The sequence below is a fragment of the Suricata suricatta genome, chromosome 11, assembly GCF_006229205.1.
Source record: "Suricata suricatta isolate VVHF042 chromosome 11, meerkat_22Aug2017_6uvM2_HiC, whole genome shotgun sequence".
Taxonomy (NCBI): Eukaryota; Metazoa; Chordata; class Mammalia; order Carnivora; family Herpestidae; genus Suricata; species Suricata suricatta.
The window spans coordinates 18,413,648-18,440,399 of NC_043710.1; the positions used below are offsets into that span (position 1 = coordinate 18,413,648).

Here is a 26,752-nt window from a genome sequence, read left to right on the forward strand (position 1 = left end):
AACATTAAAAAAAAAAGTAAGAAAATAATTGTTGAACAAATACCTTCTTTATTACAACTCACCACTAAACTAACAATCTACCTGGTTCTGAGGCCCAGGATGTACCTGGAGGAGATGGAGTGGGGGTGGGGCTGACCCAGATGATGCACTTAAGCGAGACAAGCAGCAATAGGCACGTACGGTTAGGAGGATAAGTGAGCAAGTTCTCTGTAGGGACAGGAATCCATTATTTCCAAATGCCTGTTTCCTCTGCCACGCTCCATTCCTCCTGCCCCCAAACCAGCCTTCTTGAAGGACACAGGTTTTATGAAAAATGAAGAAATCACTTTCAGCACAAACAAGAGGTCTTCTGCATTATTAAATCTTTTTTAAATTCTCCAGTACTTTTAGAGTCATCAAGTTCTCAACCTAGCACACAGTCCTATACTTCCAGCCTTTCCATTCTAGAGTTAAAACAAGAATTGTGATATTCAACATTTCGATGAGAAAAACTATCTCACCTCTAAGAACCTTTCCACTGGCCCAGCCAAACAAGAGAAAAAGTGGGCTTTTACGGGGCTTAACAAACTCTGTCACGAGTATCCTTGTCACCCCGTTGTGATGGAAGAGCACGACAGAAGTCCCATCTCACTGACCGGTGTCCGGGGCAGAGGCAGTTTGCAGATTCCGAGTGGGGCCACACGGGCCACTCCTCAGCGTCCTGATGTGGATGTGCAGGTGGCACGAGGAGCAGGTCACTCTTCACCCTCTCGCACCCCCTTCCCACCCTCTGACCTGGTCAGGAGCTAAGAATGGGATTAGGAAAAAACTACCTCGGACATGGATTCCACAAAACTCAATTCAATGGAGCCAATTAAACAACTACTGACTTTAGCTTGTGTACCTTTATAAAAATAAGAGTAACATCCACCTCATCGGGTTTTCTTTTTTTTTTTTAATTTATTTTTGAGAGACAGAGAGAGAGAGTGTGTGTGTGTGAGCAGGGGAGGGTCAGAGAAAGAGGGAGACACAGAATCCGAAGCAAGCTCCAGGCTCTGAGCTAGCTGTCGGCACAGAGCCTGATGCGAGGCTCTAACCTATGAACCGTGAGATCATGACCTGAGCCAAAGCCAGACGCTCAACCGACTGAGCCACCCAGGTACCCCTCATCAGGTTTTCTTAAGGAAGTTCCTAACACAGTGCCAAACACAGGAGTTAATGTTAATTCTCCCCTTCCCTTTACCGGCTGGGAAATATAAGCTCATGACCATAGAACAAGACACGGGTGAAATGAGGCCTGGCTCTTCCGAGGCATTAAGTCTCTGCTAAAAACTCAACCTTTGCTCTGACACAGAAAAAAACCTTGCTAGACTGTCTTTTCTACTAAAGATGACTGGCGATATCCTATTTGAATTCTAGGAAAGCAGGGGCCTCAGGAGAGATCATTCGCTCCTCTCCCAGGCGAAAGAAATCTTGAGTAGAAGAGACATTTTGTACTCAATATTCTCAGAATGAGAAGCTGGATTTCTTACCAGAGGAGCTACATTGATATCATCTCATATCTGTGGGCCCCTGGGTTTGCCTCTCAGTGGTAGAGCTTTTACTCCTGCCCCCCGACGGGAGGCCAAGCAGAGGCAGGAGGGTGATCTGCACTCTTTCTATGTCTCCTTGAAAGACCTGGCCTCCCCAGCAGGTGGAACAGAATCAAGAAGGCTGAGCCGTCTGGCAGGGAGGGCCCATCAGAGCCCGAGAGCCCTGTGACGTGGGTCCTGTCCATCTTTACCATAATTAGGATCCCAGACACCAACGACGGCCAGGATGTGCGTGTTTCAGCGCTCTTTAAAAGAAAACGTCTTTCAAAATAGATGCTACTTGAGCAAGTTGCAAAAAAAAGGCGTAAAAGAGCTTGAAGGAAGGGGAAGACTTTGTGAATACGGGGAGGGACCGCTCAACTGTTATGATCTCCTGTCCTACGGGAGACAAGATGGGATCCAGGAGGAAGAAGGGGCAGTCTGAGTTGTGTTTCTTGACGTATGACAGACAGCTCCTGAAACAGAAAGCCATAGGTTTCAACTCCCAGGGGTATCACCTTCAAATATATCAGTGTTCTAAGGGTGGATCGGTTTTCCCAACTGCTGACCCCCTGCTGTGAGGAGAGAGCCCAAGCAAAACACAAGCCTCTGACGGGGAGCCTTTGAGGTGGCAGGAGCCGTGAGGAGTTCAAAGGCAAGGCCGGCCAGTGGCTTGTACCTCCAAGAGCCATAGGGGTGAAAGGTTACTAAAGCAGGAGCCACTGACCAATAAAACTGGTCTTGGTCAAACCTTCTCCACAGAGATACTTAGAGATTAGAGTCGTTTCGTCTGTGCCCAGGAGCACAGAGCGACCCACGCCTCTGAACCCCACCATTCCCTCGGTCAGATCAAGGAGCTTCTTCAGTGAGGAGCGGTGCACCAGCTCCCCCTCCAGCTGCTTCCGTGGAATACCTGAAAGCTGGACTGGAAAACCTGAATCAAGATCTGTCACCAAAAATAAATAAATAACTGCACAACATGGGCCAGCTACTAGTGCAGGAATCTGCCCAGGGTGAGACTGCCCGTGTTTGCTGCACTAAAACCAGGAGAACATGGGCGTAAGTTTGTTTGATTAGAGACCAATGTGAAAGCAGCCCCCCTCCACCCAGGCGCACTGGAAGGGACCGTCCCCCCACTTTAATTAAGACACACGCGAACCCAACATGCGAAGGGACCGAGAGAGCAGATGTGAAGGCTTAGTTCATGTCTAAACTGTTATGTCAGCATCATATTCTCCCCACTGCGCTGTTTCCCACATGGTGACAGACGGCGAGAGAAAACTAAGGAGACGTTCTCCTCTTTGGGCTGCGAACACTAACTCAGCAGACAGGTCGTAGGTGAGTCCTCTCCACTGTCCCTACATATTCCCAGAGAAAGAGAAACTGAGAATAGTGTGGGCCCAAAGCTGTTTATCACTTTTCCGCCTGACCAGAGGCACGAGTCCTCTGTAAGCGGCTTGCTTGTGGCTGGGAAGTCCCATCTTCTGACTAAGGATTTCTTTTATAATTTTTTTTGGTAACTGATTTATTTTTTGAGAGAAAAAGTGCAAGCAGAGAAGGGGTAGAGAGAGAAAGAGGAAGAGAAGAAGAGAGAGAGACAGAAAGAATCTGAAGCAGGCTCCAGGCTCTGAGCTGTCAGCACAGAGCCCGACGCAGGGCTTGAATCCACAAACTGTGAGATCGTGACCTGAGCCGAAGTCGGATGCTTAACCAACTGAGCCACCCAGGCGCCCCTGACTAAGGATTTTTAAGATAAGTTCTGTTGATTCTGCATGGAAGCCCCCATGTCCAGTCTCCTGTCTCCAAACTGGGACTCTGAACCTAAAGGAAGCTTGAAAGAGCTGCGCTTGCTCTGTCAGCGGTTCTCCGTCCCCCCCACCCCTTCTCACCTGAAGGAGGACGCCCACCCACGAGAAAGAGTAGCCGAGGTTCATCGTGGCAGGGACTCTCAACAGAAATTCATGTCCTCATCCCCACCCCCACCCCGAGTGGGAGTGAGACAAGTACGTGGAGTTTGAAAATCCCCACAAGGTATCCTGATCCCTCCCTCACCTCACGGTTAAAAATCACTGTGGTAGCTGATGAGACCGTTAAAAATCTCACTACTCTGTAGTTTCCAATCTTCAGGTTACACCAGAAAGATTCCCAAAGGCTGTGCTTGCTGTTACGTCATATCCAAAGTTACCTACAACTCGCCAGGCAGAGATTTGGGGGAATACAGATTTGTGGTCCTTCTAGGCTCCAGGGAATGCACTAGGGCCTCCGCTCCTGTGCACGCTGCGCCACAATCCTTGAGTGTGTCATCCAGACCTGTGGCTGTGTTGCCAGCTTCTGGGTCCTTTCCTTCTGGTCAACCTCACTGCTGAACTCAGTCTTCAGTCTATAGCTTGAAACAAAAACTCCACGCTCTGTGACACATGCAGAAGATCATCAAGACCTGCTCAAGTTAGCCTGAAAGTTAAAAATACTTTGATACACATACATACTGCACACAGCTGAAGAGAAACCTTTCAGTGAAAAGTACTGGAATCTAAAAGGTAACAAGCAAACTGCGTCCTATTCAAGTCCTTATCAAGGACTTCAGAGATAACCATATGGCTAGAAGTGGTTTACAGGGAGCTACTTCTGTACCGATCCTGGTTGGATTTGGTATTAAATGTCTTTAAGTGAAGAGAAATGAAATAAACATGTGTGACTGATGTCTCACATTCCCAAGAAGAGTAACAGGGAATTGTAAGATCAACCGTGCGATCATAAAGCCAAAGCCTATGCCATGCCAAAAATAATTATGCAACCCCAAATGCTCTCAACCCCTGCAAAGCTGAGACAGACAGTATGTATATGTACGTGTGTATAGTCTACATTAACATTTGTAAGTATGGATGACCCTATGGATCAGCTGAACTGTTACCGAAGACCTGAATACAGTGAATTCTTTACCAAATGAATCAACACTTGATCACTCACAAGTCACTGCTTTGTAAACGAACCTAGGTATCTTTGTAAGTAGGGACAGAGCAGATCTACGAGAGCTGCACGGGGTTTCCTGTAATGAGCAATCATTTCTCAGAAATGCTTCACAAAGAGGCCCGCTCGGTAGGAAACCAGCCCCAAAGAGTCAGACCATTCTTACACAGGCTGCAAATTAATATCTAACGCTTCTATGAGAGAGGCCGTTTCCTGAAGCAGTGGCCCATCCTGGGCACTCATGACAAGGGAGACTGCTCTTCGCCGACGCCCAGGGGAAACCGACCATCCCACCTACCCTGACCCCTTGAGAAGCCCATGCAATGATCATTCATCATCACGTATTTGTGGAAAACGGCCAATATGCTTAAGTTATTTTTATATAACTCATCTTTGATAAGTTCAATATTTTCAGTACGTTTGTTATAATTAGACTATAAGCAATGATATCTAGTTCATTAAACTTCTTAACTAACTACCAGGTATCAATGTAGTCCCCAGAAAATGTTTAAAAAAGTAGTTCTATCGTTTTAGAGGTTGGGGTATTTTGTTTTACTGCTCGTTTGGCTTTTATACCTAATTACTCTCCCCACAGGAGCTACATGAGCAATAAAACAAGTCAGTATTTTTTTTTATTGTTCGCTCAATGAAAATCATTAATCCTAGATCAACAGCCATATAATTTGACTAACTTGCTACAAGAATTGCTTGCTTTTGCCTCAACCTCAAGTTGAATGGCTATTTTAAATTGAACATACTTGCAGAACTGCTCATGTCCAAAACCATTTGCAAAAGGAAAAATAACGTGTGTGTGACAAAAGGGGGCAGAGCAATTAAAAATACATATCCACTGGAGTTTGCGTGTCTCCACTGACCTCTTCCTAAATGCCCCGCTCCAGTTACAAGAGCAAGGAGACAGAAAGCACACCCTGAGGGCAGAGTCCACCCGCCCCAGCTGCTCTGGAAATCAAGGCTGGAGCACTGAAAGGAGAGAGGGCAGGGATGCGCTTCTGAAATGCCTGGAGAAACATTCTGGTCAGGAGATGCCAGAGACTCTGAGGCCCCCGTCAAGCCGCTGGCCTTGCTCCAGGTAATGGCTTTTCCTTCCCCTCAGCTGTCTGCTGTGGGAGCCTTCCAGCAAAGAAAGAAAGGAAAAGTGGTAGGGGAGAGGGAGGAGGCGCTTCCAGGGCACTGCTCTGTGACGGACAGGGTGAAAAGGGCCAAGCATCGCAGGCTGACATTTATAGAGGGCCTGGCGTGCCCATGGAGCACTCTGGGAGGATTACTGAGGGTTAGCAATCTGGTCTAAAAGGGGCAGCAAAGCAGACTGATGAAAGTCCCTTTAAATCTGATAACTGATGCCGTGGGCATGGAGACAGCAAGCTGGCGCTGGCGAGGACAAGCGGGCAGAGCCCTAGCCAGTCAGACGGCCTTTAGAAACCAAGTACATCGTAAACCTGGCTCCCAGAGCCCTTTGGGGCTGCCCAACTGACTTGCTGAAGCTTGAAAGCACAGACTGCCAGTGGAACGGCATTGTCTAATCAAGGGATAAAAATAAAAGCCCGCGGAAAAATCCTCTCTTGCCTAACCCTCACTGCCCCGCTGCCACCAACCAAGGGAGCGCCGCATCCGGCCAGCGGCAGGGTTCTGGACCTGCAAAGGTTAATGGTCCCGCTAGTCTGCTACCTCCGAAGAATGGCCGCACCACCCAACCCCTCCTGCCTGGCATTTTTCTTCAATTTTAATATCAGGAGTTTCACACGCCTGCCTGAGCTCCCGGACTCGGCAGAAAGACCCATATAGCTGTCAGCAAACTGATAAGAACGTTAAAATGACTCCGCGGGGCCTCTTTATAAAGAAGAGCCAAAGAAGCCCATAAAGAAAGAGGGCAGGGGCCACGGAAACCAGCCGCTCACACTGTTTTAACGTGGCATGAAAATGAGCCGCAGATTTATGGCAGTGTTTTAGCCGCTGGCCCAAATCATCTGGGGGACAAAGCTCTCATCCCCGCTCTCCAGCGGGATTTTAAATCTGGGACAGAGCCGGCCAGGAAGGAATGGGGGAAGGGAGGCATGGGTAGCTGGAGAAGAAAACGGAAGAAGGAGAGAGTACCAGGAAAATCCTACAACAGAACTCAGCCTCCTTCCCGCAAGATGCGAGCAAGAGCTATTTCAAAAAGCTGACGGTCCTCATTAAGTTTTCATAAAAATGCACTTTATTTTTAGTTCTTACTCAGTAACTCAAGTTCTCCAACTGTTCTTCCCCCAAATGTCATTCTCACTTTAACTTTTAAGTCCATTTTCTTAAATTTTTCAGTCCAAAAAATGAATAAAATCATCATTTGGCAGAGAACACATTTGAAGAGGAGAAAAAAGACTCACTATAAAATTTTTTCTCACTGGAAAGGGGAAAAAGTAATAGTACTTTATCCAAATGTGCCAATGAATTTTGTTTTTTAAGGTCAGCTAGAGAATCACTGATTTTAATCAGTTATTGTGATCCCAACAGAAAAGCAGAGAGGTGAACCACTTTCCATGCCAAGATGCAGAAAGCACACCAGACCCACAGGAATAAATTTCGTTTCAAGTTTCCAAGCCCAGAAGCAAATGCATAATACATCCGTGTTGGTAACTCACTGTGGTTCCTTAAGACCAAACTCCACACCAGAAGGCTCCTTCCGATGTCCAGACACAGACCCAGGCAGGGCAAACCCAAATGAGCACCAGCCTGGGGCAGGCAGACTGGGACCCAGATGCTTTAATGACTTCCTGTAATCGGCACAACTGATCTGCAGTGTTATTAGCCCTAGGTCGGAGATAAGAAAAGGGAAGCTTTGACAGTTACGTAACTGGACCACAGTCACAAGTTAGGATTTGTGGCACAGTTTAGGACCTGAATTCGGGTCTCTCCAATTCAAATACTCCTGTGCTTCCCACTATCAACATTTTTCAAACTTTTTGGACTGGGACCACGCTAAGAAACATAAATACATTTTATACTGCAACTGAGTATTCATCTATATACACACACACATATATATATGTATATGTAATTGAAATAGAGGTTTCTGCAACTATTTATCTTTACTGTGTAATATGCTGATATTTTCCTTTCTGTTCTATTTCATTTTAAAATAAAATAAAATGCCAGTCATTACATAATGAGTTGACTTTGTGATCTACTAACAAACGAATCAAGAGCCTCAGTCTGGAAAATACTGCAGTGCCCAATGCCCAGCACTGCCCCCCTTCCTAAATCATCAGACCGGGAGTCAGGAGACCTGGGCTCCAGTCAGGCTCACCCCAGCCCTAACAATTCATTCTCAAGATCACCTGAACTCAAGGGCTTGTCATTTATAAAATACAAGAAACAGGTTGAATGGTTTCGAAGGTCCCTTCCAGCTCTTTGATTGTGTTTCTCAATCTTCTTAATGAATACTGCTTTCCCCTTCCATCAGTGACCTTTTCGTTACTCTCCACTTGTCACTGACCTTCCCTGCCTTCTAATTCTCTGCACGGGTCCCTGCCACTAGTACTCAAGGTCCCTGCTCGTGCTCCATCTTACCTGCTGAGTCCTGCTCACAGAAGCCATCTCCGGGCAGAGGTCAGGTACTTCCAGAGCATCCAGTCTTCCTATCTGAGACTACCTAGCCCTGAAGATTCCCTCCACCCCCGATCCATTCCTGACTCTCCGCAGCACAACTGACTGACAGCACTTCTGGCCTGATTTCAGTGGGTATATTACTGAAAGTGCCCGCCCCAGCAACCTCTGGGCCTCTCTTACAGACAGGATCTGTGTCATGCCCCCTACTTTAAAAAAAAAATCTCTCTCAACATGCCTATGCCATACGTTAAGAGCAGGTGCTTAACACATATTTATCTAACTGGCTTGCATTATGAAATTAAAGACTCTAACCCTCCTAAATTTCGAGAATTTTAGGTGGGCCACTCTGCAAAGGCCCCGAACTTAGACCTAGCACCACAGTAAGGTAAGCAGGTCTCACGCGTCGCCCACGTCTGTCTGCCCAGGGACAAGGGCTGCCAGGGCAGCCAGGGAGCGAGCTTTATGGCCTCTCCATCTGGACTGCGAGGATCTAAATCTCAGAAGCTATACAAAATAACTGCAAATCAGCGCAAATCTTAAAGACAGGAAAATTTATTTACAGGCCCTAGTGCACTATAAATTTGAGACAGTTCTATTAAAATGCTTTTCTTGGCTTCCCATCAGATACTTGGCAAAAGTCTTTTTCCAATAAGGTTCTTAATACTAAAATTGGGGGGGGAAGAAGTGAAACACATAAAAATGCTCTTCCTTAAGAGTTCCAATTAAACGAGTCCTTATTTTATCCTGCTGTAAACAACATACATTAACCAATCTCCTTCACAATGTGAATTTATATATGTAGGAAAACTCAACCGCACAGAGAATCCAGTGCTATTGAAAAGAAATTATGAAATTCAAAGTATCCCATAAAGCGATCATACTCAATCCACAAGGCTCTCCCATGGGCTGAAGAGCCCAGCGTTGTGTCAGAACCGTGGCTGTCTGCTTCACAGGAAGAACACCAAGCTCAGGTCAATGTGTTTTGTCTGAGGGCAAGCAATCCAGTAGCTTTTTTTTTAGGGCAGAAAGCAGAGACCGGGAGACACAGCTTGGAGGGACTTGGGAGAGACTTGGAGCAAGAGTGGGGGAGAAAAGGAGGCCGGGAATATTTGGCATTTTTTAAAAAGCCATGAGAGTTCAGTTCATGTACATAAAAAAATGTTCAACTTCACAGGTGGAGGGGTAAAAATGACAGACGGTATAATACTGATTCTGGAAATTAGAAGTGAAATATTTTCCATATTCTTCATAATAGATTTCCAGGGATGCATCCAGCCCTAAATATCTCAAGCGATGACTTTTTTTTGAGAAAATGATCCAGTAAGCAGTCATCTTGAATTATTGGCAAGTTCATCTGATTTTTTGCCTCAATCCAGGCCACACAGCTCTGTGATTTAAATAAAGTTGTGGGCCATGTAAGAGTATGCTCCCGGTCTGTCCCTCACATGGTGTGGGGTCTTGGGGAGATTACTTTACATCTCTTTATCCTCAGTTTCCTCGCGTTAAAACATTCAGATTACTCGTCTGACCGCCTATCTCACTAGTCTGTTTAAACAGTTTGCTTTGTACATGGCGGCGGAGGGAGGGGAAGTGGACTTGGGCAGCTGCATAACTGTCGATGGACAGGACGGGCAAGCCACCGTGCGGGGAGCCTTCACAGAACGGGCTGCCGAGGCTTCTAGACGTCGGAGAGTTTACACCTTTAAGTAAATCACAAAACACTGTTTAAAAATAAAAACATTTTCATTTTCTTCATTTTTATTCAGTTTTTAATTTCTTCCAAATGTTCATTTCTTTTTGAGATAGAGAAAGACGAAGTGCAAACATGGGAGAGGCAGACACAGACTCTGAAGCAGGCTCTGGGCTCTGAGCTGTCCCCTCAGAGCCCTACATGGGGCTCGAACCCACGAACCACAAGATCATGACCTGAGCTGAAGCTGGACACTGAACTGCGCCACCCAGGTGCCCTTACATTTTTAAGTTTAATTCCAGAGTAGTTAACATACAGTGTCCTAGTAGTTTCGGGCGCACACGCAGTGCAGTGACTCCACGACACCCGTAGTCCGTGTTCATCGTGATAACCACGCTCTGTAGTCCCCAGGCCTGCTTCACCCCAGCCCCCCACTCACCTCCCCTCTGGTAACCACCCGATTGTTCTCCGTATGTGAGAGTCTGTAAAAACAAACATTCTAGACAGAAAGCTTTGTAAAGTACATATTACGTTAAAAGCCACTATATTACACACACATATGTATACACTAGACAAAATTTAAGCTTTCAGTTAAAAATTCAAGGGCATCACCAAGCATAGCAATTTCGGTATCTCCTTAATTTTCAGACACCCCATCAATAACAGCTTTAAGGGAAAAAACAGAAACGATACGCAGACTGAGGGTAGGTCTCATTTGGATGTCAGAAATCCAAAATAGGAAGAGCAAACAAGCACGTACTTCTGTGAATGAAGGGGGGCGGCCATCTTGCGACGGCTCGCCCAGGGCCGGCAAAGCCTGTGGGGCTGTCTGCCGTCTGTCCGAGGCGCCGGGAGCTCTGCGGTCAGACCCGCCTCGCCGTCCAGGCTGCCCACGCTAGCCTGAGGGGCCTCGCGGGCCCTCCCTCCTGGTCTCTGCCCTTCAAACCTGTGACTTCTAAGCAACTATGGCTCCAGAGACTGGTAAGTCACCGTGTTGACGTTACGTGTAAGTAGGATAAAATACAAGCCTCGGCTGAGAGGCTGTCCTGTGGACGAACTGCGTGACCCCTGGTGCGCACACGTTTGCTACCCTGTTGTCTTTGCTGCCTTTTCTTTCGTCAGAGCAACGCTGGCCGCCTAACTGTAGTCCTGGTCAGCGAGGGTGCCACAGGCCTGGGGTTTTATTTTCTTAAATGGAAGTGTTTTGTCTTTTTCCCAACCAGCCAATTACACCTTCAGGGACTCCTCGGCAGCGCAAATATTCCCTAGCTTAGTAGGAAAATATGAAGGCAAAGTGAGATGGGTCGGGGTAACAGACTGACAGGAAACTGGCATTTTAACTCACCCCAGCTCAAGGGCCAGGGAGAAAAGAAGTTGCTGACTGTTTCTGCCACCTCAAAGGCTCCCAGTCAATTGGGTACAAAGAAGAGTTCAAAGGCAAAGCAGGCTCCTGACTTCCACCTCCTAGTGTGGCTGAGGTTAGAGGTCACTCCTGGCGGAGCCACTGACCAATAAAAGAATGTTTGGAAACTCCACTCAACAGATAAACCAGGGATCCATTTACGCCTTCCTCCCTATCCACACAAACATTTCCAACCGTACGGTCTGGTGTCTACCCAGCCTTCCAGGATCCTAGATGGCTTTCCTTTCCACTGCCATTCGAGGGAGACAGGATACGAATGCTCCTTCTGACTTCAGAAAAACATCCAGTTGCATACTTCCTGTCTGCCAAGGTGCTGGACAGGCCTCTCCTTCTTCAGGGCCTCCCTCAAATGCAACCCCCCCCCAGTAAATCTGCCCCTGATAACTCTAGCCCATAACTTCTCCCTTCTACTTCAGACCTCTAATGTACTTTGGAAAACGGGCACTGTCTTCTCAGCTTTCTCTGTGCTTATGTCCCTAAAGGCCCAAGATAACAGGCCTTTGTGAGTGGGGATCACAGATTCATTACCATCTCCCACCCTCTCCCATTGAAAAGACAACACTTAATTAGGGTTTCACTAAATTAACTAGTTAATTTAGCTCATTGGATGATAAAAGGCTGACTGGTAAGTTGGCTCTATACTCTTATAACGCGTACCCTCTACTAACTACTCACACACACACACACACCCGTAAGCCCCCAGCTTGTCCAATGCCACGCATCCCAGCCCTCTCGTCAGCTTTCAGGAGTAGATAACGGAGACAGGGGTTGTACTTGTCTTCAAAACCTTAGCTTAGCTCTGACTTCCGTTTTAGGCTCTAGCCTTATACTTAACTGTATGGTTGCTGTGATATCATATCTTAGGTCAGAAGGCAAATTTACTTTTCCTTACCAGGCAAAATGTCTCTTCCTTGGTGCACCCCAATGCCCAAGCCATGCTGAGGACTTTCACTGCTGCACCCACCAGTTACACTGCAGCCTCCCTCCTCCTGAGCTCTAAGCTACAAAATGTCACTGCAACATCTTCATTACCAAGGTCCCATCCCCACAACATTGGGGTCAATTCAGAAACTTTAGCTCTGTTCCATCTAAGACAGCAAAAATCCTACACTCGGCACTATTTTTTCCTTATCTTGAAGAACTCATCGCTGGAGACCATGAAGATAATGCCAGTGAGAAGCACCTTGGGATTTCTTGGCAACATTTCAACGGTCCCAAGGAAAAGAAAGTCACTTAAAAGTGGATGGAGACCCCTGCTGGCTGCAACTGTCCACGCAGCTCCTTGAGCTGGTTTTCAACTTCGGAGCAGGAAAATCAGACTGTTCTCGGCCTCAGCTCATTCGGACCTATCAACCAGAGGCTCTAAGGAATCAACTACTGATGCAACAGGTTTTCCCCTAAAAGTTTATGCCTGTCTTACTTACAAAAAGATCTGAATCGGAACCCCCTAAAGAAATTTCACTAGGTATAAAAACTTTCCAGAACCAAGTCAGTATGTGCTATTTTTTCAGCTACTTCTGCCAAGGTCAGTTAAATTGATGGACAGTATGGAAAGAATGACAAGCATATTCTGCAAACGGTCCTACAGAGCAAAGGAACGCTCTCTGAGATGAGATGAGATCATCACGATCAATAGAACAGTGGTTCCCAATCAAAGCAATGCTGCCCCCACGGGACAGTTAGCAATGGCTAGAGACACTTTCGGTTGTCACAACTTGGGAAAAGGATGTGCTATTGGCCTCTAGTAGTTGAACCTGGTCCTTCTTTCTATCTGGGAATTACCTAACCAGATAATATCCCTTCTGGTTGACATCAGTCCCTCCAGAGAGCTGGGGTTGGGAGAAGAAAAGAGGTCACTTTTAGAACACAGGGTCTTTAGGGAAAGGGGAGCAGGTCTACACAGGGAACTGCAGTGGAGTGCTTGAGAAAGTCTGAAAGCAGCAGAGAAGGGCATGAGAAAGCAGAAGGAAGATTGGAAAGGGAGGCAGGAAAGTGCCAAGACTGCATTTCTGTCCAATTAGACAATGTGAGGAACTTACCACCCCAGGAGGTGATTGGTCCTCAGGCCTAGAGGCGAACAGCAGAGAAGAGATAGCCACGTGGCCATCAATGCTGTCAAGGACAGTGACATTCTTGCTAAGGACAAGAGGTTCACAGAGTTCTTAAACAGATGAATGGAACATGAGAGAGGATCTAGCCAACCCCATCATTTCGTAAGGGAGCAAATGAAAGCCCAGGGAGCCCTGGTGACTTACACTGTCACCACTGTCATACAATTCATAGGGACAGGGCAGGGCTCGTACTCCAAGTATATCCTCTGAACCCAAATAACCTCGAAGGACCCTATTTTAAATGACCTCTATTCATTCTGTCTCCACGGTTCTAGGAGACAGAACCAGCTCTGAGGCTGGACTCACATTTAACCCCCTGTGCTGGTCTCAGACGTGCGGTTCCCCAGCCAGGCTCTGTGGAACGATGGTGTTCTAGAAGCCAGCCCCAGGAGCTCTGCTCCAAAAACCAAACGATTCTCCTTCCCGACATGACGGTGCGGGGTGCCTACTTGGCCTTCTCAGACTGGAATCTTAAGATGGTATCTGATTGGGCAGATGGTTCTCTACTTGGTTGTGTTAATGAATCCAGATGCCATAAAAGAAACACAAGGAGCTGAGACAGCAGGACTCTTCTGTGAAAAGGAACCTTTTCTCCTACACAAGTTGTAGGAACCAGAGGTTTAGAGGAAGAATCTAGAGATCTCTAGATGGATTTTATAACTGACTGAACTCAGACGAGGTCAGTAGTTAAGTAACAAGGGAGAGGCCCGGAAACTTATAATGGACATGAGCAGGCTGTGAAAATACTATGCGGAGGCTAAAATCAAGCTGTGATTCGTTTTCCAAGTGGAACGCCAGCGTGTTTTACGGATGAGGTTACTGAGGTCCACAGACGGCAAATCCCTGGCCAAGGGCAGAGCCGTGCGTCTGTGGCACAGGCAGTCCAAGGTCAGCGCCTACAGACTAATCACTGCGGGATGCCGACCTCCCTCGGTTTAACGAACTGGGCAGGCTCAGCACGTCCACTAATTTTCACTGCCTCCTGAAAACCCGGAAATGACAAGTAAGACAAAATTTTAAAAACGAAGGCATAATCACTCCAAGGTAAAGAAAATGGGAGATGAGATGACAGCAACAAAATGCAGAAGCGGAGGGGCAGAAGAGACAGGGTGGCTGACTGAGGACCCGAGGCACCGCTGAGAAACATCAGCTGAGGAAAACCTGAGGTCGGCCACTGCGGAGTCCCAGTTGGGGGCCAAGGGGAGCCGGAAGCAGGACGGACTGAACATGGACTTACAAAGTGGTCAGAAGCCCAGACCCCGCCCCTCCCATTGGCAGGTGACCACGCTGCCGTCACCCAGACAGAGGCCTGACACCCATTCCCTGGACAAGGTCACCTGCATGCTCTCCGCCTGGGGTGGGGTGCCAAACCAAAAACACGGGGTATGTGAAAGGTAATGCTGATTACCTTCCAACCCTCTCTCCCACGCATCTCCCACAGAGATAATTTTGACAAACATCAAAACCTTAAAAATCCATTAAAGAGAAAAGAAACAGAAACAAGCACAGTATCAACCTAGGATAGTCTTTTTCTTTTTTATTTTTTTGCTTAACATTTCAGCCCAACTAAATTCCTTTCTGGAAAGAGAAAAGAAAGAGAAGCAGGATGGCCGGAGGCCCCCAGGGGCGTGCTTCAGACTGTGAGCAGCCCGGCGGAAGGGCTGCCAGCCGGCGGGAGGGAACCCGGGAAGTGAGGCAGGGGCGCGGCACCTGCTGCAGGAGACAGGGCGGGCCCCGCAGGGCGGAAGCCTCAGGGACCGGCGGCCAGAACTGTAGGCCAGCTGACACGATGAGATGACATTCTCCGGGCCAGCAGCTGCTCTAAAGCATCACCCTGAAAATGTCCCCGCTTCCAGAGCTGCCTCAGGCACAAGTACCACCTGCTATGAACACACCCACCCAGAAAGGTTCGGAGCTTCAGGCCCTGGAAACGTGGCGGGCTTATGTCAGGAGAATTCTCAAACTTCTGACGGTTACTGTTTCGATCCTTATTTGACGGGACTCACCTGAGCCGGCTTTCCTCGCTTCCTCGTGCCCAGCCAACAGCAGAGGCCACAGACCCGCCACGCGCCAGCTGTGACTTGCTCCCGGCGCAGGCCACCCTCACCCACCACCCGGCCTCTTACCTGCCGCTGCATTTCTTCAATCTGCCTCTGGGGGATGCTCTGCAAAATACTGTACACTTCGGACATCTTTTCTTCCGGCACAACCACAGACGCCCTGGAGACGGCAGCAAAACAGCTGGTACACACATAGCCCTTCACACAAAGCACCTCCACACGCGTGTCCTGAGTCCTTCCGCGACGGACGGATGGACAGACAGTCGTGGACACCTGCACCCCCCGACCCGCATTCCTTCCGGTGAGGGCCTCCTCCACCTCCTCCTCCCTTCCTCGGGAGGACCCTCTCACACAAGTTCCCTCACCCCCCTCTGCCCCACCCGCATGCTCCGACCACACGGGTGCCCTTCCAGTCACGTCAACAAGCCGCCCTCTACCGGCCTCGGGGTCCGTGGCTGTGAGCTCTTCCCGCCGGTATGCCCTCCCTTCCCGGGCCTGCCCACCAGGAACCAGAGGACCAGCTGCCTACTCAAAGCCAGCCACATCCTGGGAATGTGTTTATGGAGTCCCCAGCACATGCCAGGTCCCGGCATCACAACAGTGGCCAGGTCAGACAAGGAAGGCCGGGGCCGAGCACCGCGAGAACAGCCGAGGGAGAGCCGTCTGGGCAGAAGGGCTGGTGAGCCGCAGGCCCTGAGGAAGCAGCACACTGGCAGTGCTCTGGCACCAGCAAGGAGGCCGGAGCGGCTGGAGCCCAGTGAAGACGGTGCAGGGAACCAGGAGACAAACAGGCGAGGGAGGGGCCTGGCGAAGCGCACGGGGGCCTTGCAGGCCATGGTGAGGGCTCGGCTTCTACTGAGAGGGAAAGCCGTTAGAAAGAGGGTCTAGGAAGAGCTGGCACCATCTGATTAAGTTCCAGCGGGGTCCTTGTGCCCGAAGCACTAGAAGAAACCACAGAGAGCAGAACAGCTGGAGACCATCGCCAACAACGGTGGAAGAGCTGGCACAAGTGGCGTGGATGGAGCCGGGAGGACTCGCCTGAGATGCGTGGGCGAGGGGGCGGCACGAAATGGCCCGCCCGACATGGCGTTTGGCAGAGCTGGCCACTGCAGCTGTACAGATGAACTGAGTAAAATCCGAAACCCCCTCCCCAGCGAGACCCGTCCGTTAGGACGCACCCACGCCCGGCTCCATGCCCCAGTGCTGTGAGCACCTGCTACCATGTCTGCACACACAGCTGGCACTTAGTCAGTACCGGCTAAGCCAGTCCGTGAATATACAGACGGGAAAAGTGAGCTCAAAAATTTTAAGAAAATGATTTGGCAAGACCACAGAGTTAGCCAGTGGTGGTTATGTGAACCCAGGCCTTCTGGCTCCAGATGCAGAGCCCTTCCGCCACTTACCCCTAATTACAAGTCCCCAAGCCAGTCCAGATTCTCATAGGAGGATCCTTCCCGTGAGATCAGGGTCACTGCCTCCACGGAGCCCTTACCAACTGCGCTGCCCACAATGGCGTGTGCCGCCGCCTCTCCCTCTCCTAGCATCCCACCCAACCTGGGTGGCGGCCGCTCACAGCAGCTGGCCACTGCTGGTGTACCGGTCTGCCTTCCACCACTAGGCTAGGACCTTCCAGGGGGCCAGCTCTGACTTTGCTCACTCTTGTATCCCCACACCTAACACAGCCCCGGGCAGACAAAAGGCCCTGAGTCCACGGATGCATGAGGCCGGGACGTGGCTCAGCACTTCTCTGAGACACAAGGAACAGTGTCCCCTTTCAGGCCGACGGGGCTCCCGCTCTGTGCTGGGCTTCCACCGCCCCCGGCGCAGGCCTCTGCCCCTGCACACATCACATGCCGTGAGAATTCTCGGTCTGTCCGCCCCACGAGATCCCAGCCTCCTTAAGTGCAGAGACTGCGTTATTCACAGGAGACTCTCCGGGACGTACAGGATGAATGAAGGTACACATGAATGAATGCTACTTACGCTGTTTGAATACCTAGCTAAGTGGTCAGGCACAAATAGAAATATCAAAACAGTCGGGAGAGGGGAAAGCAATTAAGTATCTGAGGCAGTCAGGCCTGAGAGGTAAACACAAGGGGAGCTAGTTTTCAATCCTCTTTAACCTCCAAAGTCCTAGGGAAATGAAAGGGCACGAGACTCATTTACATATGATCTACTGGTTGCAGTGGCAGCCACAGCCAAGCGGAACCTGCCCTCGTCGTCGGTTCACTGGGAATGCTTCTAAGTTCCCGCCCATGTGGAGACACTCCATCTCCAGCTAGTAACATTGTGCGGTGGGTCACAACTGTGGCTACAAACCTCACCCGCGGAGCTTCCAAGTACAGCTCCAAGTACAGCGTGGCGAGCGTGAGGCGCAGGCATCTGTTAAAGCCCTCAGGTGAGTATGCACTGCAGTTATAATGGAGAACCAGTGCTCTGGCCCAAGGTTGCTAAACGTCTTTGATAAGAAGCTAGATAAGTAAATATTTTACGCTTTGTGGGCCGTATAATCTCTGTTGCAACTACTCAGCTCTGTCACCTTAGCACAAAAACAACCAGTAGATCATATGTAAATGAGTGGGTTTGGCTGTGTTTCAATAAAACTTTATTTACAAAACCTGGCAGCTTCCCATATTTGACCACACGGCCTCAGTTTGCGAAGCCCTGCTCTAGGCTGACAGACGAACTCACTGGATGGAAAATACAGCAAAGCACAACTCAGGGAGTAGTTCTCAAACTAGGTGTGCGTTGCAGTTACTCAGGGGGCTCTCCAGACCCATACCAGAGCCACCGGCGTTAAGTTTACCAGAAGGAAACACTCACCTCTTCCAGTCAAGAACTTCAGAGAAGGGCAAAACGTAAGAGTCTGCGATGACAACTGGGACACAGCCGGCATGTAAAACGTCACTCAGGACCGCCTGGCCCAGCCGAGCACCTCGAAGGACCACACAGAAAGTGGCCTCCTGCGGGAACACAAGCAGAGGTAGAGGATTACACACCAGTTTCGCCCATCTGCTTATTCTGATCGGGGCAGATGACGCTCTCCCAAGAGCTAAAGCCAAGCAACACTGAGACCTCCTGACAGAAAATGCCAAAAGGTAAGAGTCAACCCCAGTGGAAGCTGAAAAGATGCACCGGGGATCGCCTGGTTGGCTCAGTCGGCTAAGTGTCCGAAGAAGAGAACGTGTCCTGGCACCCAGAGGGGCCGGTGGACAGCACGCTGCCCGGAGGAGGCGGCGCCCCGGCGTGGACATGCGGGCTGACAGCCATGTCTCCTGCCGAGACCACAGTTACTAGAAATACTCCCACTCGCATATCCACTGCTATCAGTCAGACATTCCACAGGACATGCAGTGCTCTCTGAGAGAAAGCATTTTAGCAATCTCAGCATGGGCCAGGTCTCTGCGGAGATTTAAGGAAAAAAAAAAAGTCACACCAGCTCCTTGCTGTTTCTCCTTGAACTATTTTAAATACTCAGTGAACAAAACTCACTTTCTCCTTTCCCAGCCCCCTGCCCTTGGAATGTCAGGCATCCTACTTATACTTAAAACATCCCCCGAAGGACCACTCGGCCCATGGGTAAGGAAGTCCCGCCAGGCCCATGACTTAAGGAAAGGACCATACTACCAGTGGGACATGCCAAGGGTGGCAAAACACCAACGGACAAGACAGTCACAAAAAATGAAAACCTCCCACTCCCAGCAAAAGCTGACTGTGTGACCTTGTGGGCCAGCATGTCAGGGATACAAGTAGCCTCCTTAAAGAAGGAAATTTCCCTGGACTTACGGGCTTATGAATACAAGTGTACACGTAAAATACACGTGCCCGCTTTGCCCATGTGGCTTCTCTGTAAATCTGTCAGATCTGTGATTCTCAAGTATGATGAATACCGGAAAGGAGGAGGGACACGCACAGGCCAAGCGGCTGTGTGGCACAACATGGCAGGCACGGACGCACCTGCGGGCCTGCGTGTCTGGTAAGGAGCGGCCTACGTTTTCTTCTCCCCTTGGGTAATTCTCCCAGCCGTGTGTGGAACCCAGCCTCCTGCGCTGGGGTGCACGTTCCTGCCGAGGCTCGGGAGGGGACGACGGCCACTCACCTGCAGCACCTGGGGGTAATCGAAGACCTGGTGCTTGTGGCAGCGTGTGCGGACGGAGCGGACGCCCTCCGAGAGATTGGAGCACTTGTCCAGGACTAACACCGACTCGCCATGTCGGGCCTGGAGGGCCTCCAGGTCCTCTCGGTACTCGGGGTGGATGGCCATCTGAGAGGACAGGAGAAAGTACCGCCGGGGGCTGCGACAGAGAAGAGAGGGTGACCAACGCTGCCGCCGGCGTGCTGCTCAAAGTGAAGTGAACCCAGTGTGTCGTCACCAGTGTCCACACCCCTTGAGTATACACTGTAGCAAACCCGGTAAGAATGTAAGGGAGGCCTCATTCATGCGCTGAAATATTATGCAATCATTAAAGATTTTATTTGGGATAACTTCTTTGTGTTTTGAGGAAATGCTTATAATATGCCAAGCTTGGAGAGCACACCATAAACACGTGTGTGTGCATGTGGGAAAGAGAGAAACTGACTGGTTGACTATTCGGAAGAAGCATCAACATACTATCATTAGCTATATCTGAGGTCTCTGACCTGAGAAAGCGCCAAGAGCTGCCGGCATCCTTCAAATGGGAAGGGAGGCAAACAATGGGCAGCAGTGGCTGTGAAACCGGAAGAGGTCAAGGATTACTTCCGGGTACAGAGACGCTGCAGGGAAGACAGCCCCCACCCTCAGCCACCTGGACACAGGAAGATGGAATTGGTAGTTGAGAACAAGTGGAAAAAATATCTTCACCAAAGTATGCAACCAGTCTTAACATCCGGAGAGCAAAGACGTCTAAAAGAAAATGGAGGAAAGAAAGGATCTCCATGGGTCTAGTACCATTTACATCTCCACAAGAGACGAAAACTTGAGAGATGCAAAGTCCATGAGCCCGAAGCAAAGGGGGGAGATTCAGGCAAGGCCAGATGGTAGGGAACTCTCTCCTAGAAGGCAAGATTCCCACGGGCCAGAGAGGGTCCGGAGGATAAACAGCACACAGGCTGAGGGACCACTAGTGATCACCATCAAAGATGTAAATACGATAAAGCAGGTTCCAGGAAGAAGTGGGGGCCCCATCAAGCCTAGAGGCGGCCCTCACATGAATCTACCCGCAATGGTCTACACCAGGGGAAGTCCCAGGGGTCGGTGCATCTCACAGGTGATGCCACCAGGCAAGCTGATATGAGTCTGCATGTAAGAAAGGACCACAACCTACACTCTGTGACCTCATCTCTGTCTCTCTCTCTCTCTCTCTCTTTTTTTTTTTCTTGCTTTGGGAGAAAGGAAAGGTAATTGTTTTTTTGCTTTTTAGTTTCCCAGACTTACATAGAGGTTCTAGCTAGAGAACACCTACCCCACTAAGAACAACCATCCTCTCACCAAGAAAACCACCATGTTCTACCCAGCACTGAGCTTCAGGTCCCGAACACATAGAGTAATGAGTGGAGAAGGAGAACGCTCACCACCAGATCAGCTAAATAAACCCAGAAAACAGAGCCACGCATACCATGGCCAGATTGCTTTTAAATCCTCAGAACCATTTCTTTTGGTAATTTGTTTAACATTTATTTTTGTTTCTTTATTTGAGAGAGGCAAAGTGCAAGTGGGGGAGGGGCAGAGAGAGAGGGAGACATAGAATCCAAAGCAGGTTACAGGCTCTGAGCTGTCAGCACAGAACTCCATATGGGGCTTGAACTCGTGAACCATGAGATCATGACCTGAGCCGAAGTCAGATACTCAACTGATTGAGCCACCACACTCCCCTTTTGGTAATTTCTTTAAGCAGCTAAACTAAAAGCAAAAGGTACTTCCCATGCTAAAGTTAGCAAAGAAAGGGATTTCCTAAAACCTCACTGTCTAATAGCAATTAGCCACATGAGGCCATTAAAAAAAATTTTTTTTAATGTTTATTTATTTTTCAGAGAGAGATGTGCACACAGAGCGCAAGCAGGGGAAGGCCAGAGAGAAAGAGAGGGAGGCACAGAATCTGAAGCAGGCTCCAGGCTTGGAGCTGTCAGCACAGAGCCAGATATGGGGCTCGAACTCACAAACAGTGAGATGATGACCTGAGCCAAAGTGAGCTGCTTAACCAACTGATCCACCCAGATGTCCCAAGGCCACTTAATTAAAGATAACATTTAGTTCCTCAGTCACACCAGTCACATTTCAAACTGTCAATGGCCACATGTGACTAGTGGGTACCGAACAGCACAAATACACAAATTCTCCCTGCCCCCAATGGTAGTTCTGACCCAGACACCAGGGTACAAGTAAGTGGAGGTAAGAAAGACATGGACTAGCAATCACGCAGAAGTCCGTTTGGATCAGCTGCACAGGTCGGTCCTCTCATGCCGGGCAACTTCCCCCTAAGTTATGATTTATTGAACAATATGCTGGATATTTATAGCTAAAAATATTCCTTCTAGACACTGAAACAGATTCTTGGGTTCTACTTTCAGCCCTGAGCCTCAGTAATTTTTCTTCTGTAAAAGCATTAATTTTCAGGGGCACCTGGCAGACTCAGGCCATTAAACATCCAACTCCTGATTTCAGCTCATATCATGAACTCACAGCTGTGAGTTTGAGCCCCACGTCAGGCTCCTCACTGACAGTGCATAGCCTGCTTGGGATTGTCTCTCTCTCGCTCTCGCTCAGCCTCTCCTCTGCTCTTGCCTCCCTCTCTTTCTCAAAATAAATAAACTTTTTTTAAAAAGCATTAATTTTCAGAGGGATGACACTGTGATGAAAAGGTCACATAGCAGAGCATTCACAGATCATTCTGAAGTGAATACCATCTACTTTGACATTGTTTCTGTAATCGGACTTGTCTATTTAAACAAGAGAAAGATTTATAGGCAGAAATCACAAGACAAGCAGGGTTTAAAACTATCGTAACAATTAAGGCTATCTAAAAATTAAAGGGACTGTTTTTTTTTTTATTCCAAATTGGAAACATTTTCATTATCAAATTATAGTGAAACCAGCCATGCAGTCAAGTTAGGGCTAACTGGCTCTTAAAGGTCTTTCCAATTCCTAAGACGCTGACTCTACGATGGATCTTACCAGGCACTGAAACTTGCTGGATGTTTCTAGAGACTTTGTATTGAAGTAGAGCTGCTGGCACAAAACCAGCATGCCCTATGCCATCGAGACTAGGAAGAGACGCACTGGCACCCAGAAGGGTGTCCGTGCAGACGCGCACAGAGTGCTGGGAGTCCTAGAGGGAAAAGAAGGTTTCTATCTCTGCAGGGCGTGGGTGGGGGCAGAAATGGCCCCCACGGAGTGTTGGGGCCTTTCTGGGGTGAAGGCTTCTACTTAGGGAAGAGCTGGGAGGTGACTCAGTGCAGAGCCTGAGGGCCCTGCAAGGGTACCCGAGGTTTCTGCCCTGGGGGCAGGGGAGAAGGTAGCCATGACAACCCAGTGGGATGCTGCCGCACAGCCAGGTTAGCGGGGCGTGTGGGAATCCCAGGACAGTGTTAGAGCCTGGGCAGGCTGGCAAGGGTGCCGTGCTGTAGGGAGGGTGACAGTCACGGTGCTCTCATCCCAGTGTGAGGTGCTGGACCCCGAAGGCTGAGGAGGGGATCCACTGGGGAGGGTGGGAAGGAGGCAGCGGCAAGAGCCCAGTACAGGGGAGTCAGAGTCTGAGCAGGGCTGAGGAGAGCACCTGTGCGGTGACGGAGGCAGTGGCGGCACAGAACTCTGGTGACACACGGGAGAGGGTTGGTCAGATAAGTGAAGACACTGAGGATAATGGGAGCCAGATTTCTCACTGGCAGAGAACGGAGTTACAAACATGCAGAAAGAGGAAACGAGAACTCTCGTGCCAGTGCTGGGGGGAACTGGAGATTCTCACACAAGTGCATGTGGATCACACAGAGACAACGCACCCACGTAACGCGTGTGGGGTTCAAAGAAGCCCCTGAGCAGAGGACACTGGTTGAGATTTCACTGTTGAGAAACGAAGTTCTATTTTAGACATTCGGTCGCCAGCATCACTGGATCCCTACTCTACCATTACTGCGTTTTCAACATAAACGTGCAGATGTGCACAGACTCTAAAAATGTTCCGTCTGCTTGCTGGCTGGCTCTCCCTGACCCGACAGATGGCCGATGGAGTGTGCGCTGATTTTAGTTTTAAGCAAACAAAATGGTAAGGTGGATTTGTTTTTCTTTTAAGGACTAGAATTACTAGCTATGACTTTCATGTTTCCTCCCAGCAGTGCTGAAATCTAAGTTTAAGTAAAATCATGCTGAGAACTTGAAGTCTCCCTCAATAGTAACAGTTGTAAACTCCTAATTTAGTTCCTTTTAGAGAGAAAATGACAAGAATTCCAGCTGAGACCAGCACAGCTGTGAGAAGAAGCTATCAATAGCAGCAATCCTCAGCTTCCCATTGAAACAATATTGAGAGAGATTTAAAACAAAAATAAAAACAAAGCTCTCACTACTCCAAGCAGCCCTCAAGAGATGTGGGAATTCCCTTAAAAACCAACTCTCACAAAAAGCAACAAATCCGAAGCAGGACCGTGAGGTCACCCACCCTGCCTCCTCCCAGGTCCCTGGAAAGGCTGATGACTCTGGAGCCTGTTTTTGCCCTTTGTTTCTTCTTCTCTTTTTTCCTTTCAGAGATAAGGGGACTACAGGCTGGAGGGAAGGGAGGGGTGTGTCCAGCTGAGTTGCAGAAATCCACCAACTGGCCAGCAGGGGGAGGCCCGGACCCCACAGCCCTTAGCTTTCCACCCCTCGGTGAACATCTACTCAGCCTCCACCTACCTACTCAGTGCTGAAGTTCAAAGGCTGCCATCTTAAGTGGTCTAGTTAAAGATCTCAATTTCAGTCTTGAAATGTGTAAAAACTAGAGAGATGGAGTTACTGAGAAAATAACCACCACCAGCAGCTCAAATCTCTGAAACTAATGGCCTGAAAATAACTTTACTCATCAGAGTTGGTTTGTTCTTTGTTTTTACTAAACCTTTCCTTTTCGGTAGGTTTTACCCCTATAGGTCAAATCTGAACAGAAGGAAGAGCCCTAAACCACTGTGAGAGAGCTGGGTCACACACCAGAGAGAGTAGAGAATTAAGAGAGCGGAGTTTGAGCAGTCTTAAGAAAGAGAGGCCCGGAGGTAGCCACGCTGAGGGGACAGAGCCCGTCCCCAGCCGCTCATCTTGGCCTTGCCCAGACTTCTCCACCGCAGACCGCTGCCGTCTGGGCCCGGAAGTCTCTGCTGCATGGAGTGCGCTGCAGAGGCCTAGTGGCACCCCCAGCCTCCCCCCACTGGATGCCAGGAGCACCCCATGCAGAACAGAGTCCACACAGAGGGTCCGAGTGCTCTTCTTTGAAAGGCTGGCATTCGGGAACTCTGACTTTGGGAGAGTTCTCACCCTCCCCAGAACCGAAGGGAGTGGCTTACTGGCCCAAACCGTACAAACAACATGGCTTATGTTGAACACCTGCTTTCCTTCTGGAAATCTGAAACGGGGGCACATGTCAAGCAGAGACTGCATGTGATTAGCTCCCAGTGAAAACTGGGGGCATGGAGAGTCTCTAATGAGTCCCTGCTAAGTGACATTTCACGCCTGCTGTTGTCACCCCTTGTCCATCCTGTGTGACAGTGTGATGCCAATGGGAGAGGACCTTTGACACCTGCGCCTGGCTTCCTTGGGCCTCACTCCATGCACCTTCTCCCTTTGCTGCCTGTGCTCCCTCGGCTACAGTCACAGCCCCGAGTATGACCATGTGCTGGGTCCTGAGCTCCCGGCAAAGCATCGAAATTGGAGGTGGCCTTGGGACCCCTGACACACACACTCCTCAGTCACAACGATCAAAAAGGCTCCACAGATTGCCAAATATCCCCGGGGAGACAAAATCAACCCCCTCGCGTGGTGAGAGCCACCCATCCGGCCACGCTTGGTCCCGACAGACCTTCAATAAAGGTTTGACGAGAACTCAACTGAATCAAACAGTTTCCAGAACAACTTCAGAGGAGGGGAAAAAAGCAAAGGGTTAAAAATCAACTTTCAAAAATCACACAGCTGATTTAAATTTAAATGTTCACAGAAGCAGAAGTCGAATCTTTTTTCTAAGTTCAGCAGACTTTTCTCCACTATTATAGTTTCAGATTATAATATCCATCATAATATATTTATATTATGCTAATATCTATTATATCTAGTGCTACATAAACAAGTCAAATTAGGATCCTAGGTACATGACAAAACCTGTGCCACCCCAACAAGTGCCAGCTGGGCTGACACAGGTCACACCTTCTAATCACAGAAATCTTGTCTCAAAACACAGCACCAACTACATACGTCTCTCCAGTCTACAAATCCTCTCTAAGATTTTGTATTTTCATCTTGATGATGATCCAAAATTAGTATAGGCATATTTTTGCTCATATTTAATGATAAGTACTGCTAAGAGCTTTTCAATGTTCAGGGCACCTGGGTGGTTCAGTTGGTTGAGCGTCCAACTTTGGCTCAGGTCATGATCTCACAGTTCGTGGGTTCGAACCCCACATCGGGCTCTGTGCTGACAGTGCAGAGCCTGGAGCCTGCTTCAGATTCTGTGTTTCCCCTTCTGCCCCTCCGCCACTTACACTCTTTCTCTCTCTCTCAAAAATAAATAAAAATTTTAAAAAACCCACCTCATCTACACATGTTGATGGCAGCATTATTAAGAATACCTAAAAAGTGGAAATAACCCAAATGTCCATGAGCTTATAAAAGGATAAACAAAATGAGGCATATCCATATGATGAAATAGTATTCAGCCAAAAAATAAGAAACAAAGTGCTGATTCCATGCTACAAAATGGCTACAACCTGAAAACACGATGCTACGTGCAGAGAGACACAAAAGCCACACATTTATATGACTCTATTTTTAGGAAACGTCCAGAACGGGCAAATCCACAGAGAAGGAAATGCAGCTGAGTGGTTGATGCTGGGAGCAGCGGTGTGAAGGCTGAGGGCAGGGACAGAAGGTGACTACTGACAGGTATGAGGTCTGTTTGGGGGGTGATGAAATGTTCTGAAATGGACAGTGGTGATGACAGCGGTACAAATCTGCGAGGACACTAAAGCCACCGAAGAGTGCAGGTAGGCACCTTAAACGTACACACTGTTCTGTGCCCACTACATCTCATTTAAAAATAAACCCACTGAAGTATACTCTCTAGAAGAGTGAACTTTACGGTAATTGAGTTATATCTCAACAACAACAACAAAATCACAAAATAACAAAACAAAAAGTCAAC

General features: G+C 48.8%; 1 protein-coding gene across 2 annotated transcripts in view; it reads right to left on the reverse strand.

The window, feature by feature from the left end:
- EXT2 (exostosin glycosyltransferase 2) overlaps window positions 1-26,752 on the reverse strand; it is a 136,071-nt gene that overhangs the window by 85,187 nt on the left and 24,132 nt on the right. For both annotated transcript variants that reach the window (XM_029956193.1, XM_029956192.1), the window contains exons 5-7: window positions 19,504-19,699; window positions 18,228-18,367; window positions 15,471-15,564 (exon numbers count right to left, since the gene is read on the reverse strand). In XM_029956193.1, the coding sequence (XP_029812053.1) occupies window positions 15,471-15,564; window positions 18,228-18,367; window positions 19,504-19,699 (430 nt within the window). The remainder of the gene's footprint in view (window positions 1-15,470; window positions 15,565-18,227; window positions 18,368-19,503; window positions 19,700-26,752) is intronic.